The 16,327-nt window shown below is 38.5% G+C and overlaps 1 protein-coding gene across 2 annotated transcripts in view; it reads left to right on the top strand.

Moving 5' to 3' along the window:
• KCNN2 (potassium calcium-activated channel subfamily N member 2) overlaps positions 1-12,024 on the top strand; it is an 80,228-nt gene extending 68,204 nt beyond the window's left edge. For both annotated transcript variants that reach the window (XM_063295328.1, XM_063295329.1), the window contains 2 exons: positions 3,931-4,000; positions 11,407-12,024. In XM_063295328.1, coding sequence (XP_063151398.1) covers positions 3,931-4,000; positions 11,407-11,694 — 358 coding nt within the window. In that variant the 3' untranslated portion in view covers positions 11,695-12,024. The remainder of the gene's footprint in view (positions 1-3,930; positions 4,001-11,406) is intronic.
• The last annotated feature ends 4,303 nt before the right edge of the window (positions 12,025-16,327 follow it).

Genomic DNA, 16,327 nt, shown 5'->3' with positions numbered 1-16,327 from the left:
ATTTATTATCTAGGTGTTTCCCACTAGGAATAGTTCATATTTCAAGAAAGATGTTTGAGCCTCCCTCCTGTAATAAAACTATATTCTAGAAGCTTTGCTCCATTAATCTCAAAATTGCTGCATAAGGATGTCCTTCCTCTGCTATTGAGTAGGAAATAAATTAAAGCCATTTCTATAATCTTTCTTTCTTATGCAGATTCTGCATCTCTTGGCCTTCAAATCAGCTGTGTGGCATTATTGAGTCTCACCACATGTAGGGAATACCCTGCTTCTTCCTCTGGAGATAACCCCTACATTCTCATGCTACTATCTGCCATCTCTTTTGGTCTTTGACCATACATGCAATTAATAAAAACAAATCTTTGATTTGATAGTGACATATCCGAAAATAGACAAAATTCCCAATTCGTCAGCAAATGATGGGGGGAAGTGTCATTGCCCTGCATCTGCTTTAGGAGGAATACACTTAAGCATCTCTTCTGCCCTTTGTTTTTCATTTGAAGAGATTAACTCCCTGCCATACCCCCTGACTTTCAGATCACAGTTACAAACTGCAGCAAGGTGACAATTCCAAGGTCAGGTGGGCTGGGTTTTATACTCCACTGGGGATAGCTTTCAATTCCAATGGATTGTGGTATGGCAAAGCTCATTAGACTTTTGTCTTCTCCTGAATGTCCTTTGTCCAGATCCAGCCTTGATCTGTTGGATCATAGGTTTCAAAATGCTGATTTGCAATTTTCACCAATATCCGAACTCAATGATTTTTTAAAATTCTTAGCCTCATAGCAATGTAGTCTTCATCCATAATTGATGCATATTTTTTCATTAATTCCCCTTATTCTTTTCCTACACCACCAGTTCTAGCCCCCTCAAGCCTTTGAGTGCTTTCAGTCAAGGCAATCTCTCTGCCTCATCCGTGGAATTAGTCAAGAATGCAGAAGAGGGTGCTTTCCATTTGTACCTCCCCCAAAGTATTCTACCACTTCTTCCATCTTTCTTTCTTACCAGAAAAAGTCTGGTCAAGAAAACAAAGACTGAATGGCTCTGCAGTCTTCTTTTGGTGGTAGCAAAAGGAAGCAACCTTTTGTTAGGAAAAGGAGGGAAGATCAAACTTTCACCACAAATCATATTGCTATTTTACGGTGATCCATTTTTCTCATTGATAAAAGTCATGTTCAGATGGGAAGTTAAGCTTTTAGGTACCCTTGTTATTACTCTGTATATGTATAGCAAGGAACATGAACAGGCATTGATTAATTCAATTGTGGTGAAATGGGGCAAAACAGAGAGTGTAATGATACAACAATATTATCCTGCATCTGAGATGGGTGCAGATTTCATTAAGCACTGGCCCCCTGGCCCCATGGGAAAAATGTGAGAACTACAAGTTATACAGATCCCATTGCGTTCATTGAAGACCATCCCTTGTACTGATTTGTTTTAGTAAATTTTACAGTTTCTTTTCTTTTGTTTTGTCTTTTATTTCAACAATGAAAATAGAGCTCGGAAGTAAGTTGTGTGAGCTGTTCCTTTAAAATTTGCAGAATTTACCACTGTCTGCATGCAACAAACTGATACTTTATTTGTGAATTTCTATAGTCTGGTTGCTACTGTGGAACTGCAATCCAAAGTCATGAATTTCTTCTGTGATAAGTGAAGTTCAGAAGGGATGAATCAGAGTATCAATATTTTGTAATTTACAGAGAAAGATCCGGCTAGTTTCATTTTTAATCTGACTGTTGCAGCTAAGAAAATATTAATGTAAAAATGTTTTTCTCTCACAAGTCATGTAGGGCTAAGGGCATCCATACCCTGAAAAATAGAAATATTCTCTTAATAAGATAAATTTGTAAGAGAGGAAAATATTCAGAACAGATTTTGTACTTTTTCATATTTGTCCCAAAATTCATATGAGGAAGGAGTCTCTATTCTAAATTAATAATTGGCCTTTTTGTCTTCAAAAATAACTGGCAATCTAGTTTTAATAGACTTCTAAATGTTTGTAGAGACAAATCTACATGCCTAAAGATATATGCAAGTTGTGTTTATTCAAACCAGCACTCTTGTTTTATTTCCTTTTTTGGTTTATGTTTACAACTGCACAGGATCTTGTTACATTCTTGCTCATAGATTCTTCCTCCTCCTGACATTATGAGGTTCAGTCTTTTCTCCTGACAGTAATGATGAATTTGTGCAACTACAGCCATACTTTCATCCTCATTTCAAGCAAAGTGCATGCACAGCCCTGAGCAGGCCTTTTAGAGGGAATCAGAAATCAGCTGAATTCTGGGCATGTGAATCAGCCAGATTTCCTTCTGCAGAAATAAAAGATGAACAAAAATTCCAGGGGTACCTATGGGGAAGGGAGGCAATACCACTGTTTAAGGTAAATTGATTAAAATATGGAAATAGAAAGATTCCAAAATAAGTAAAGAAGGCAATTCCAATGAGGTTTGTGGAAATGGCTTAGAAAAAAGAATAGAGTAAGATCTCTGTCCATCTGAGGTCACTCTGTATTTCTTTAATGAGATATAGATTTTCAGATATAAAAACATAAAAGCACAAAACAGTGACAAATGGGAGCTATATTATGGACTGAATAACTTCCTCTCATAGTTATCAGCAGCGGGCTATATATTTAAACCAGTGGGTTGTGGGTTTTTGCACAAATGCCTTTATTGCCGGTGCAGCCTAATGGTGGTAGATGGCCACCTAGAAAGCAATCCTCCAAGCTGTTCTTTGTGGCCATTGATTCCTGACATACAGAATGTTCTTACTTGCAGGGTTTCTGTATTTACTTTGGTAGAGATAACAGCTCCTGGTGTGCAGAAGAAAGTACATATAAAACTGCTTCCTCTGATCAAATTAAAGAATGCTTGCATATCAAAGCTCTGAATGTACTTTGGTGTGAATATGGAAATTTCGAATTGTATTTTTCTTTTTTTGCACTGAAAAGTAATGTGGGTGGAGGAGGGAACCACGAAATAGTTATTCCTGTCCTCCCCCATTTTGAATCCTGAGGACAAAAGAACTGCCAGTCTTTGTCAAACTCAGTCTGCCTCTTTGGGGCGTAGGCTTGGAGCACAAACTTTCCTGTTACAATGCAGCATAATATGCCCTGTTTTTCCTGTCTTACCATGCTCAGCTAATTAGCATGAATGGAATGACTTAGGCATCAAGGGAAGACTATACCCAGGCGTCCCTTTTACAGTATACCCATCTGATCTGCCTCAGTGTTCCAGTTCAATTACTGACAGATAAACAAGCCAACTAGACCAATTTAAAAGACTGTTTTATCCATGCACATTTTTAAAAAAGGACTTAGGACAGCAACAACAAGAACAATGATAACGTATTAATATAATATGTTATTAATAACATAATAATGACTAACATAGTAACAATGGCATTATTTAGCTGCTGGTCAGATAAAACTTTTAAAAATTAAGAAGGAACTCACTTATCACTGTATTTTCATCAGGTTCAAACACCTCCTAACCAAATCCATTTCAGACTGGAGAGGGCTTTTACCTGTATCTAATCATGTAGGCATAAGGAAGAAGCATAATTACTTAAGGCAACAATGCAAATATTGTTCATTACTTCCTATGGCTACTTGCTAGGATACGGGAGCTTTAAGGAATGTTTTGGCTTTCATATTCTATGAATAAATCCTTACCTCCCTCTTTGAATTCAGCGTTAACCATGGCAATTAGTAGTCTCGGGGACATCACATTTTCCTGCTCTCTCTTTCTTTTTTGCGGTGTTGAGGAAGCATGCTCTTCATTGTACCCAGACACATAACCAGTTATGACTGTACACAAAGTGTTCAAGACATTGTCCATGCAGTTATTTGTTTAGATGCATGCCATATACAGGTTTTATGAGCTTTCAAACGAGAGATTTCTGACTTGAATTTTCACCTTTTAGATTAAGAAGTGTTAAAATGGAACAGAGGAAATTGAATGATCAGGCAAACACTTTGGTGGACTTGGCGAAGGTTGGTGCAACATTATGAATGAACAGTATGTTTTCTTGGTTTTGTCAATCAACTTTCATTCATTTCTGAGCTTTAAGGTTCGATTTAAGTTGATTCAATGTATAATTAGGAAAATTGAGAGACAGGGTGATGTAGTGATTAAGGAATTGGACTGGCACTGGTGAAACCCTGGTGCTAGTTCACTGTCAGCTATGAACATTCACTGATTGACTTTGGACCAGTCACTCTCTCTCAGCTCAGTATAGTTCACACGGTTATTGTTGTGTGAAAAACAGAGAAGAGAGAGCACTGTGTATGCCATTGGACCTCCAGAATGAAAGGCAGGGTATAAACCTAATATATAAATAAATGTATCTGGAATTATTAAACCTACCTTGGTTGTGGGCCCTCTTAGATTTGTGTGTATATGTGTACCTTTCAGCCAGTCTTAACTCCTGGTGACTGCCTGGACAAGTTCATGCAGTTTACTTGCAACATTTTCAGAAGTGGTTTTCAATTGCCTTCTTCCTAGGGCTGAGAGAGGGTGACTGGCCCCAAATCACCTAGCTGACTTAATGCCTAAGGCAGGACTAGAACTCATGGTCTCCTTGTTTCTAGCCTGGTGCCTTAACCACTACACCACATAAGCTCTCAATTAGATATATCTGGAATTGTTAGATGAAACCTACCTTGGTTCTGTGACTTATCAGATATTACTTCAATATTGTTCATAAATATTTGATCTGCTGAGAAGTGAATTCTCAAACATATAATGACATGGATCCTAAAGTTGGTGAAATAATCTTCAGATGGCCTATCATAACATAGGTCTGAAAGCAGACATCACTTCAGATTACCTATAAACCTGAAGGGGTTCTTGCTGCTGCAAGGCAAATATATAGAACATAGGGTCTGCAGAGGGGAAGAGGGATGAGAAATGTTCATTTTACATGGAGCTAGTCCAATATTCACAAAGGGTTCATTGTCTATCAGGGAAGTGAAAGCTTGATGTGTGAGAAAGCTCATATATGATTTCAGAGTCAGATGAGGATGCAAAGAAGATGTATGGAGGACTGGATGAAATCCTAGGAAATACCAACACTAGCTGAGGGAATTCCAGGAATCACAGTAGCTGAAGAAAAAGGAAGTCTAGGCAGAGGGTTGAGGAAAGTTAGAGAACAGAGAAGATAAAAGTTAAAGGACACGAAGTTCAGAAGAGGAAGGACCAATGAGAAAAGTACTAGGTGAAAGTAAAAGTCTGTCACTATAAGCATAACATATTCTTGATATTCTGTGTAGGTTAGCAGCTTGGCTGCCACTTTTTGCACCAGTAATCTTTAAAGCAAACCTCTTCAGCAAAGGATTGTTACCTTGTCATGGTGCTGGAGCTTGAGAACCTCAATGATGCCATGAGCTAAACCGTGAAGACGGGAAGGTCATGACAGAGAGATCAGACTAAATGCGATCCCTGGGGAAGGTAATGGCAACCCACCCCAGTATTCTTGCCGTGAAAAGTAAATGGATCAGTACAAACAGAGATATGTCGGTATACAATCGGAAGATGAGACCCCCATGTCGGAAGATGGTCAAAATGCTACTGGGGAGGAACAGAGGATGAGTTCAACTAGCCCCAGACGTGATGACGCAGCTAGCTCAAAGCCGAAAGGATGGCTAGCGGCCGACGGTGCTGGTGGTGAACGGCAAATCCGATGTTCTAAGGATCAACACACCATTGGAACCTGGAATGTAAGATCTATGAGCCAGGGCAAATTGGATGTGGTTATTGGTGAGATGTCAAGATTAAAGATAGACATTTTGGGTGTCAGTGAACTGAAATGGACTGGAATGGGCCACTTCACATCAAATGACCACCAGATCTACTACTGTGGACAAGAGGACCACAGAAGAAATGGAGTAGCCTTCATAATTAATAGTAAAGTGGTTAAAGCAGTGCTTGGATACAATCCAAAAAATGATAGAATGATCTCAATTCGAATTCAGGGCAAGCCATCTAACATCGCAGTGATCCAAATATACGCCCCAACCACAGATGCTGAAGAAGCTGAAGTAGAGCAGTTCTATGAGGATCTGCAGCACCTCCTGGACAACACGCCTAAAAGAGATGTTATTTTCATCACGGGAGACTGGAATGCTAAGGTGGGCAGTCAAATGACACCTAGAATTACAGGTAAGCATGGCCTGGGAGAACAAAACGAAGCAGGGCATAGGCTGATAGAATTTTGCCAAGACAACTCACTCTGCATAACAAACAGACTTCACCAGATGGACAACACCGAAATCAGATTGACTACATCCTTTGCAGCCAAAGCTGGCGGACATCTAGACAGTCGGTAAAAACAAGACCTGGAGCTGACTGTAGTTCAGATCACGAACTTCTTCTTGCACAATTTAGGATCAGACTAAAGAGATTAGGGAAGACCCACAGATCAGCTAGATATGAGCTCACTAATATTCCTAAGGAATATGCAGTGGAGGTGAAGAATCGATTTAAGGGACTGGACTTAGTAGATAGGGTCCCGGAAGAACTCTGAACAGAAGTTTGCAACATTGTTCAGGAGGCGGCAACAAAATACATCCCAAAGAAAGAGAAAACCAAGAAGGCAAAATGGCTGTCTGCTGAGACACTAGAAGTAGCCCAAGAAAGAAGGAAAGCAAAAGGCAACAGTGATAGGGGGAGATATGCCCAATTAAATGCAAAATTCCAGAGGTTAGCCAGAAGAGATAAGGAATTATTTTTAAACAAGCAATGTGTGGAAGTGGAAGAAGACAATAGAATAAGAAGGACAAGAGACCTCTTCCAGAAAATTAGAAACATCGGAGCTAACTTCCAGGCCAAAACGGGTATGATCAAAAACAAAGATGGCAAGGACCTAACAGAAGAAGTAGAGATCAAGAAAAGGTGGCAAGAATATACAGAAGACCTGTATAGGAAGGATAACAATATCGGGGATAGCTTTGACGGTGTGGTCAGTGAGCTAGAGCCAGACATCCTGAAGAGTGAGGTTGAATGGGCCTTAAGAAGCATTGCTAATAACAAAGCAGCAGGAGACGACGGCATCCCAGCTGAATTGTTCAAAATCTTGCAAGATGATGCTGTCAAAGTAATGCATGCTATATGCCAGCAAATTTGGAAAACACAAGAATGGCCATCAGACTGGAAAAAATCAACTTATATCCCCATACCAAAAAAGGGAAACACTAAAGAATGTTCAAACTATCGAACAGTGGCACTCATTTCACATGCCAGTAAGGTAATGCTCAAGATCCTGCAAGGTAGACTTCAGCAATTCATGGAGCGAGAATTGCCAGATGTACAAGCTGGGTTTAGAAAAGGCAGAGGAACTAGGGACCAAATTGCCAATATCCGCTGGATAATGGAAAAAGCCAGGGAGTTTCAGAAAAACATCCATTTCTGTTTTATTGACTATTCTAAAGCCTTTGACTGTGTGGACCATAACAAATTGTGGCAAGTTCTTAGTGGTATGGGGATACCAAGTCATCTTGTATGCCTCCTGAAGAATCTGTATAACGACCAAGTAGCGACAGTAAGAACAGACCACGGAACAACGGACTGGTTTAATATTGGGAAAGGAGTACGGCAGGGTTGTATACTCTCACCCTACCTATTCAACTTGTACGCAGAACACATCATGCGACATGCTGGGCTTGAGGAATCCAAGGCTGGACTTAAAATCGCTGGAAGAAACATTAACAATCTCAGATATGCAGATGATACCACTTTGATGGCTGAAAGCGAAGAGGAACTGAGGAGCCTTATGATGAAGGTGAAAGAAGAAAGTGCAAAAGCTGGCTTGCAGTTAAACCTCAAAAAAACCAAGATTATGGCAACCAGCTTGATTGATAACTGGCAAATAGAGGGAGAAAATGTAGAAGCAGTGAAAGACTTTGTATTTCTAGGTGCGAAGATTACTGTAGATGCTGACTGCAGTCAGGAAATCAGAAGACGCTTAATCCTTGGGAGAAGAGCAATGACCAATCTCGATAAAAGAGTTAAGAGCAGAGACATCACACTGACAACAAAGGTCCGCATAGTTAAAGCAATGGGTATTCCCCGTAGTAACATATGGCTGCGAGAGCTGGACCATAAGGAAGTCTGAGAGAAGGAAGATCGATGCTTTGGAACTGTGGTGTTGGAGGAAAATTCTGAGAGTACCTTGGACTGCCAGAAGATCAAACCAGTCCATTCTCCAGGAAATAAAGCCAGACTGCTCATTTGAGGGAATGATATTAAAGGCAAAACTGAAATACGTTGGCCACATAATGAGAAGACAGGACACCCTGGAGAAGATGCTGATGCTAGGGAGAGTGGAGGGCAAAAGGAAGAGGGGCCGACCAAGGGCAAGATGGATGGATGATATTCTAGAGGTGATGGATTTGTCCCTGGGAGAGCTGGGGGTGTTGGCAACTGACAGGAAGCTCTGGCGTGGGCTGGTCCATGAAGTCACGAAGAGTCGGAAGCGACTAAACGAATAAACAACAACAACAAATTAAATTTGATGAAGAAAATTTGCTTTAAAAATTTATTTGAAAGAGGGTGAGGATTGGGGTGAAAGTAAATAAACAACAATCAACCTTTAAAGGTATCCCAATGTGAAAGAGATTGAAGTAATGTCGGGATATAATTAAGTCATAAGTAACTGCTACAAAATCCAAACAGCTTAATGTGGCATACTAGAGGTGATTGTGCACATGAATTCCTGGGCAACCACCATCTGGGAATCCAGATAGGGGACTTATGTTTCCAGGGAAAATGCAGCCCCATCTAGAATAGTCTCAGAACCTGATTTCCTAATGCTCCAAAAGACCTCTCTTTTGTCTTGATTACCCGAATCCATGATCATCAGTCAAGGGAATCAATTAAGGGAATCAACTGCTTCTTTATTGTTCAATAGCAAGGAATAGTTGGATTCCTGTGATACTTCACTTCAAAGCAGTGCTTGGTCATAATTTCATGTTGTTATTGAAAAGCTTGAAGAATATGATGGAGCCCCGTAAGATACCACAGGACTACAGCTTAAGTCCTGAACACTAATACCTCAGCAGTACCTTCTGGATATGGCCAAAAAGGAAAGACCAAAACTGTAAGCTAGTGTCCCTAAGTCCAACCCTGGCAGGTGCTCCAGAAAGATAATAGAGTTAATGAAATTGATAGCCATCAAGAGGTCATAGAAATTCATAGAATACTCTTCCTGGGAAGTTCATGATGTAAGTGATATACCAAGTGACCAAAACATTCTCTACACACCACCTGACTAAAAGCCACATTGAAATGGCTGCAGATAATTAGCATTTTCTGGATGTGTGTTAAGTTCTCACTGTCTCTGGAAATGTTATGTTTGAAACTGATGGTTTTCCAGCTCTTTATGTTTAAGGGAAGATTTATTTAATTATGGATTTATCATTGCTTTCTTCTGACACAAAGAAATATACCCCTCCTGCAAAGAAGACTTAATTATCTCCCTTAAGCATTGAGGCTGACTTCACTCAATCAATTTAAGCAGCCAGGGGGATATAGAGTTATAGCAGGAGGTAACCCTTACTTTTTCAGACACCCTGTCAGTATCCTTGAAATCCTCAAAATGAAAATAATTTAAAATAATATGACAAGCAGCTGACAATTTACACCATAATCCTCTGTCCTAACACTGAAGTTTAGACCAAGTTGGATTCAAATTACTTTATATAGCAAACTGCAGATAGCAAACAACCTACTACCCTGGCTCCCTATCCCCACCATCCTGAAGAAACAGGGATCACACTGCAACTCTGGCCTATTCTGTGCATTTCTCACTGCGTCATAACATGGAATACTGCTGCAAAAAGGTTTGTCAATACTTGATTGCTGCTTACTTTGAGATGTCCTCCTTGTGTTCCATTTGCTTCTTTGCCCTCATCTCCCAATTAAAACAGCAACATAAGTATATTAACGTTATTATGCTGCTTGACTGCTTACCTGAGTAGAAAGGCAGCATATAAATCAAACCAAATCAGCTGATTTGGCTTTGTAAAAGAGATGTGGATGCTTCGAAGCAATAGTATCTGCTCCTGGCGCTTTTTGTATTCTGAAGAAGGAAGATAAATCTCTAGGCCCATTAAGGAAACCATTTAGATCCAACAAGTTCCTGGGGTGACTTGTTTTAACCAACTCATTATTCCTATGGAGGTTCATATCAGCAATCGTCTCAAAGCTGACCAGACTGTAATCTATCCATGACAGCTGAGTTATTCAGAGCCCCACTCCTCTCTGATCATGAACTCCACCAGATTTAGAGTGTGCCCTGCTGTTCGTGTAGGGCCAGCAGGTATGCAAAGGGTGCACTGGGGACATGACTCCAATTTAGGATACTGAAAGTGGATTTACAAACTGCAATGGCCATATAACGTAGAGGGAGTCAGACGCTGAGGGAATGCCAGTCAGCTATTAGGACTCTCTGTTGTTGGGAATAATGTTGTTGGTTGATGAAAAAAAAAGAGGAGAAGGTTCAACTCTGGTTAAGAGAAAGGGTTTCACTTTGTTTTGTTTTTTTAAAACCAAGGGTTCCAAGTGAGAAAAGACTGTGTGAGAAATATCATTGGGCAGTTGCATTAGGTTATTATTTTGTCTTGTATATGTGTTTGGGCCTCTTCTACTAAAACCAAATCTTTTTATCTTTTATTGCATTGATTTTTCTGGTCTAGACCCTTAAGTACCATGTTCCCTGTGAGGCTTACCTATCTGCTTTTTGTACTCAATGCCTCTTTTCAATCAAAGAGGAACATGATTTCCTGCTTTGCTCCAGGTTGGAGGAATTCTACAATATAACAGACAGTGGCAGCCTACCAGAGGAACGTGATGCTACTGCACCAGGAAGGCACCAGTTGGCTTCTGGCTGGGAAAGGGATGGGAGTACCACATAGCCAAGAGATGGGGTGGGGAGTATGGGCCAGAGATTAAAGGACTCATTTGTGCTATATAGAAAACAGGAAAAAATACTACTGCATAATGTGTACTGAGGCCTTTGGGAAGATGAAGTTTTCCTCCTGCTAATATTGGAGAAAAATGAAACAATTGATCTACTAAAATCTATTTCACAGGCAGAGAATCTTTACAGCTTCTGGGATAAATAGAGTTCTTGACATGCATGATTCACATTTTTGTATCTTTATTCTTCTGAAGGATTTTTCATGCCTGACATGTGGAAAAGCTCCACTAAAAATGAATAGCTTCAGTTTAGTGCAATAGGTAGCACTACTGGCATAAAAAAGCAGTTTGTAAAGCTGGTTGGTTCTGGTTGTGAGGCGATTTGTGGATGTTCTCCTTGTCTGTGAGTGGAACTGGAATGTTTGAAAATACCGCTGAAAAATGTTGTTTGCATAATTTCTCCACCTTCTCTTTCTCCTTTTAGACTCAAAACATCATGTATGATATGATTTCTGACTTGAATGAACGGAGTGAAGACTTTGAGAAGAGGATTGTTATTCTGGAAACAAAACTGGAAACTTTAATTGGTAGCATCCAAGCTCTCCCTGGACTGATTAGCCAGACAATTAGCCAGCAGCAAAGGGAATTCCTTGAAGCTCAGATACAAAATTATGATAAGCATGTAACCTACAGTGCAGAACGATCAAGGTCCTTGTCTAGAAGACGGAGGTCTTCCTCTACAGCACCACCCACTTCATCAGAGAGTAGCTAGAAGAGAATAAGTTAACCACAAAATAAAGACTTTTTTGCCATCATATGGTCAATATTTTAGCTTTTATTGTAAAGCCTTATGGTTCTAATCAGTGTTATCTGGGTTCTGATGTCAGAATTCTGGAAACCTGAACACAAGTTTTAGGCCAAAATGAGTGAAAACTCTCTCTCTCTCTCTCTCTCTCTTTTCTTTTCAGATGCACAGTGAATGCACCTATTATTGCTATATAGATTGTCCCTCCTGTAATTTCACTAACTTTTTATTCATGCACTTCCAACAAACTTTATTACTACTACAGTATATAATGTAATAAAAGGGTTACTTTCTGCACATACTTGCTTGGTCACTTTGACTTTAACATTCCCAGCTCTTTTTTTTTTAAATGGAAATGTAGAAAATGCTTTAATTATGGGAAGGCTGAGCTCATTTTGTGTTTCTTTTCAAACAAATTCTTACTTCACATTCTATGCAGGAAAAGATCAAAAGATCAAATTAACGATGCATTAATTTAAATTTTAAACTAATTTAAAAGACTGGATGGACTTTATTTAAAGTTCTGTTTTCATTTTTCATTATGCCAGCTCGAGAAGAAGATAAGTGAACAAGTTGTTTTTGTTTTTGTTTGCAAATGTTGTGAAAGTTCATTGATAGAGCTGCTGCACCCATATCTCCTCCAGTATATTGGCAGCATGCTGTATGTTCTTCTACATTGTTATACAAATAATTGTTTACTAAAAATTTAGAAAAGGGCTGGCTCCAAACCATTTTAAACATTTTTAAATGTGTTTATATGTGGTGTGAGAATATCGTATATTTATTTTCTTGTTAAGAGAAATTTTCCTTTGATGAAAAATGTTGTGGCATCTCAGTCTTTTTTGTCTCTCTTGTTTGCTAGTTTGCTACCCATTATACTTCGTTTCATTTGGATAAATAAGCTTGAACTCTATTAGATATGCCTGATCTTGATGCAATGAAAAACATGAAAGTGTTGCTAAATTTGTGTGGACAATTCCATTACCACCAGCCCTTAATATACACATTACATATGCATTTCAAACCAGTTATGAAAATTGACATATCTGAATGCTTAGAGGCAAATCTGAAATGTCCTCTCTCTCTTTGGCTGCGCTGTTGTAGAGTGGGGTGGGGTGGAAACTATATTTCTGAATTGGTCTGGAATGAATTACAACACATGCAGTTACAGTTCACTTCTAGAAAGACCTGGTGGGACTGGAAAGTCTGTTACAACAAAAACATCCATCCAGCTTTTGGTCACTCGTTTCCTTTTCCATTTTCACGTGTGCATTTGGCCAAGTAGGAATTCTTTGATGAAGGCATAAAGGGAGGATTTTGTTTTTAATCCATTCAATTGTGTCTGATTTTCAGACACTGCCTGGACAAGTCCCTGCAGTTTTCTTGGCAAGATTTTTCAGAAGTGGTTTGCCATTGCCTCCTTCCTAGGGCTGAGAGAGAGTGACTGGCCTAAGGTCACCCAGCTGGCTTTGTGCCTAAGGCAGCACTAGAACTCACGGTCTCCTGGTTTCTAGCCTGATGCCTTAAACACTACCCCAAACTGGCTCTAAAGGGAGGATACGGGAAAGGAAAAATCACCATACTGAATAACAACATAAAAAAAAAAATCTAGCTTGACTTGTGATACATCTGTTTTGAGATGGTAAACAAATAGTTCGTGTACTCATTTCCTTATATTTTTGTAATAGATTTTCTTCTTTTTTCTTTCTGAGAAATATGTGTCTTCTTTATAACCTATACTTTTCACATTGGTTTCCCATCCTTAGTCGACAGATACGAGAATTTCTTCTAAATTTTGCAACTACAATAGCGAAAAGTAAGGACCTAGAATTAACCTTCTAAGTAACCGAAGTGGTTGATAGTTGTTTTCTCATTTCATTTGCTAGTCATGGGAACTCTTCACATCTTGAAAAGACACATTTTACATATGTTTGCATGGAGATAACTCAAGTGCTTAAACGTACCCTTGACCACCAACAAATGCAAATATTACAGTATATCAAAATGACCCAATTTCAAAAGTAGTTTATTAACCTGCAGGATGAACAGATTATTATTATTCAGGAATCACAAATCAAAAGTCCTTCTTGAATATGAACCTCAAGGTTTATATAATAAACTTTTGGTCTTAACCAATCCCTGTCCAACTGGCTTCATTTATTATCTTAGGCTGTTCTTTTCTGCATATTCATTTAGAACAAAGTTCAGTTGAAATGAATGTAACAATGTATTATAAGGGCTTATGCTGCATAAGCTGGAACCCATGAAGTTTCTGGTGGAAATAACATGTAAGCCAGGCGTGTCCAACCCACGGCCCACAGGCTGCATGCGGCCCTGAATAGCTGGTAATGCAGCCCCTCCAAATCATAAACTTTTAACATTACTTTGCAATTTTTTTGTGACTTAATCGCACGGTGCTCGAGGACTGACTGCGTAGGTAGAAACAATGGAACACTGTGTAGGGGAGGGGGCAGTGCAGTGCTAATGCCACCACCCGCTACACACGTCAGCTTGTGGCGACTTGGCATTATATATAATATTTCAACCTACCTACATGTGTTCTGTGACGACAGGCGTTTATTGTTATTATTATTAAGTAGACATGTAAGTTTTCTTATTTGATTATTAAACTTTGCTTTTTTTTCTTTGCCTGCCTAACAATTTATGATGGGCTTGTTGTGTTATTTCTTAAAAAAAAATATATATTCCTAAATAAATTTACTCCAGCATGGCTTCAATGTCATTTCAACAGAAAACAGAACCCAAAAAAGAACATTAAAAAAGAAAAATCACAGATGAAGGAAGAGTATTCAACAAAAAATGGACAGATAAGTACTTTTTTGTCGAGACAAATACTAAGGCACTATGCTTAATTTGTAGGGAAAATGTGTCAGTTTTCAAAGACTATAATTTGAAAAGGCATTATATGGAAAAACATGCTGCCAAATTTGAAGCATATCAAGGAATTTGTTGTAAAGAGTCTCATCTCAACAATTTTTTAAAAAAAAGTCACAACTGAAAAGGACTCTATTATAAAAGCTAGTTATTTGGTAGCAAATCTGATTGCAAAAAACCCAAAACCATTTACCAATGGTGACTTTATTAAGCAACGTATGGAAAGTGTGGCAGATATAATTTGTCCTGATAAAAAAAGCGATTTTTCTAAAATCAGTCTGTCTCACCAGAGTACAGCCAGGCAAACTGAAGAAATAGGAAAATCTATCAAAAGAGGTTTGAAGAGTAAAGCTGCTAATTTCAAATTTTATGCTTTGGTGATGGATGAAAGTACTGATGCTACAGATACGGCTCAACTTGCCATTTTTATTAGCGGATAACATAACAAATATAATGTCACTGAAGAAATGGCTTCTTTGGTGCCAGTAAAAGACACAACTAAATCTCTTGATTTGTACAAAGAAGAAAAAATGACATTAAAGCAATTTTCTTTAACCATCGTCAACGTATCTGGTCTATCTACTAATGGCGCCCCAGCAATGGTTGGTAAAAGTGAGGGACTTACAAATTGATAGAAGACGATGCAAGTGCTGCTGGCAACTCACATTTGATGAAGTAGCACTGCATTCTACATCAAGAAAATGTATGCACAAAAGCTTTAAAAATGGATAATGTCATGCAAATTGTCATCAAAGCAGTGGATTTCATAAGGGCCAAGGGCCTGAATCATCACCAATTCCAGGAGTTCCTTAAAAGTATAGATGCTGATTAAGGAGACTTCGTTTACTTTTCTGAAGTACAGTGGCTAAGTCAAGGTAAAATGCTGAAAAGATTTTATGATTTCTGAAATGAAATCAAGTCATTTATGGAATCAAAAAGAAAATTTGTGCCAGAACTTGAAGATGAAAAATGGCTCACAGATTTAACATTTTTGGTGGATTTGACTGCTCATTTAAATGAGTTAAACATGCGTCTTCAAGGTGAAAACCAACTTATCACTGCAATGTTTCAAACCATACAGCGTTTGAAATGAAACTTAAAGTATGGTAAGCTCAAGTTATGGAAAATAATTTTATACATTTTAATACATTGGCTAAACACAGTCCTGTGAATAGCAAGAAATATGCAGCCTTGCTTTTCAGTTTGATACAGGAATTTGAGAACAGGTTTTAAGATTTCTGGAAAAATCAATATTTTGGTATATATTTTCAACTCCATTTTCAGTCAACATAACTACATTACCTCCAAATTTTCAAATGGAATGCATAGAGTTGCAATCAGACATTCAACTCAAAAATTTGATCATGTCTCTCTTCTAGACTTTTATAAGACCTATCTTCCCAGAGAAAAATATCCCTTACTTCACAGTCACACCTTATTCATGATACCATTTTTTGGCAGCACTTACATTTGTGAGCAACTATTTTCAAGGATGAAGCACACGAAGAGTAAAATTAGAATTAAAATTCTGACGAGCACCTTGAGAATTCACTGAGAATTGCAACCACTTTCATCGAACCAGACATTGATGCATTCGTTTCACAAAAACAAGATCAAATATCCCACTAGTTTTATGCTGCCCTCTTTTTTTTAATTTTATAATAAAAATATTTAAAAAATGAAGTTTTATTACTTAAATACATTA

This window comes from Candoia aspera, chromosome 2 (genome assembly GCF_035149785.1).
Source record: "Candoia aspera isolate rCanAsp1 chromosome 2, rCanAsp1.hap2, whole genome shotgun sequence".
NCBI lineage: Eukaryota > Metazoa > Chordata > Lepidosauria > Squamata > Boidae > Candoia > Candoia aspera.
Note: the sequence above shows the minus strand (reverse complement) of the source record. Positions and strands in the feature narration are given on the sequence as shown.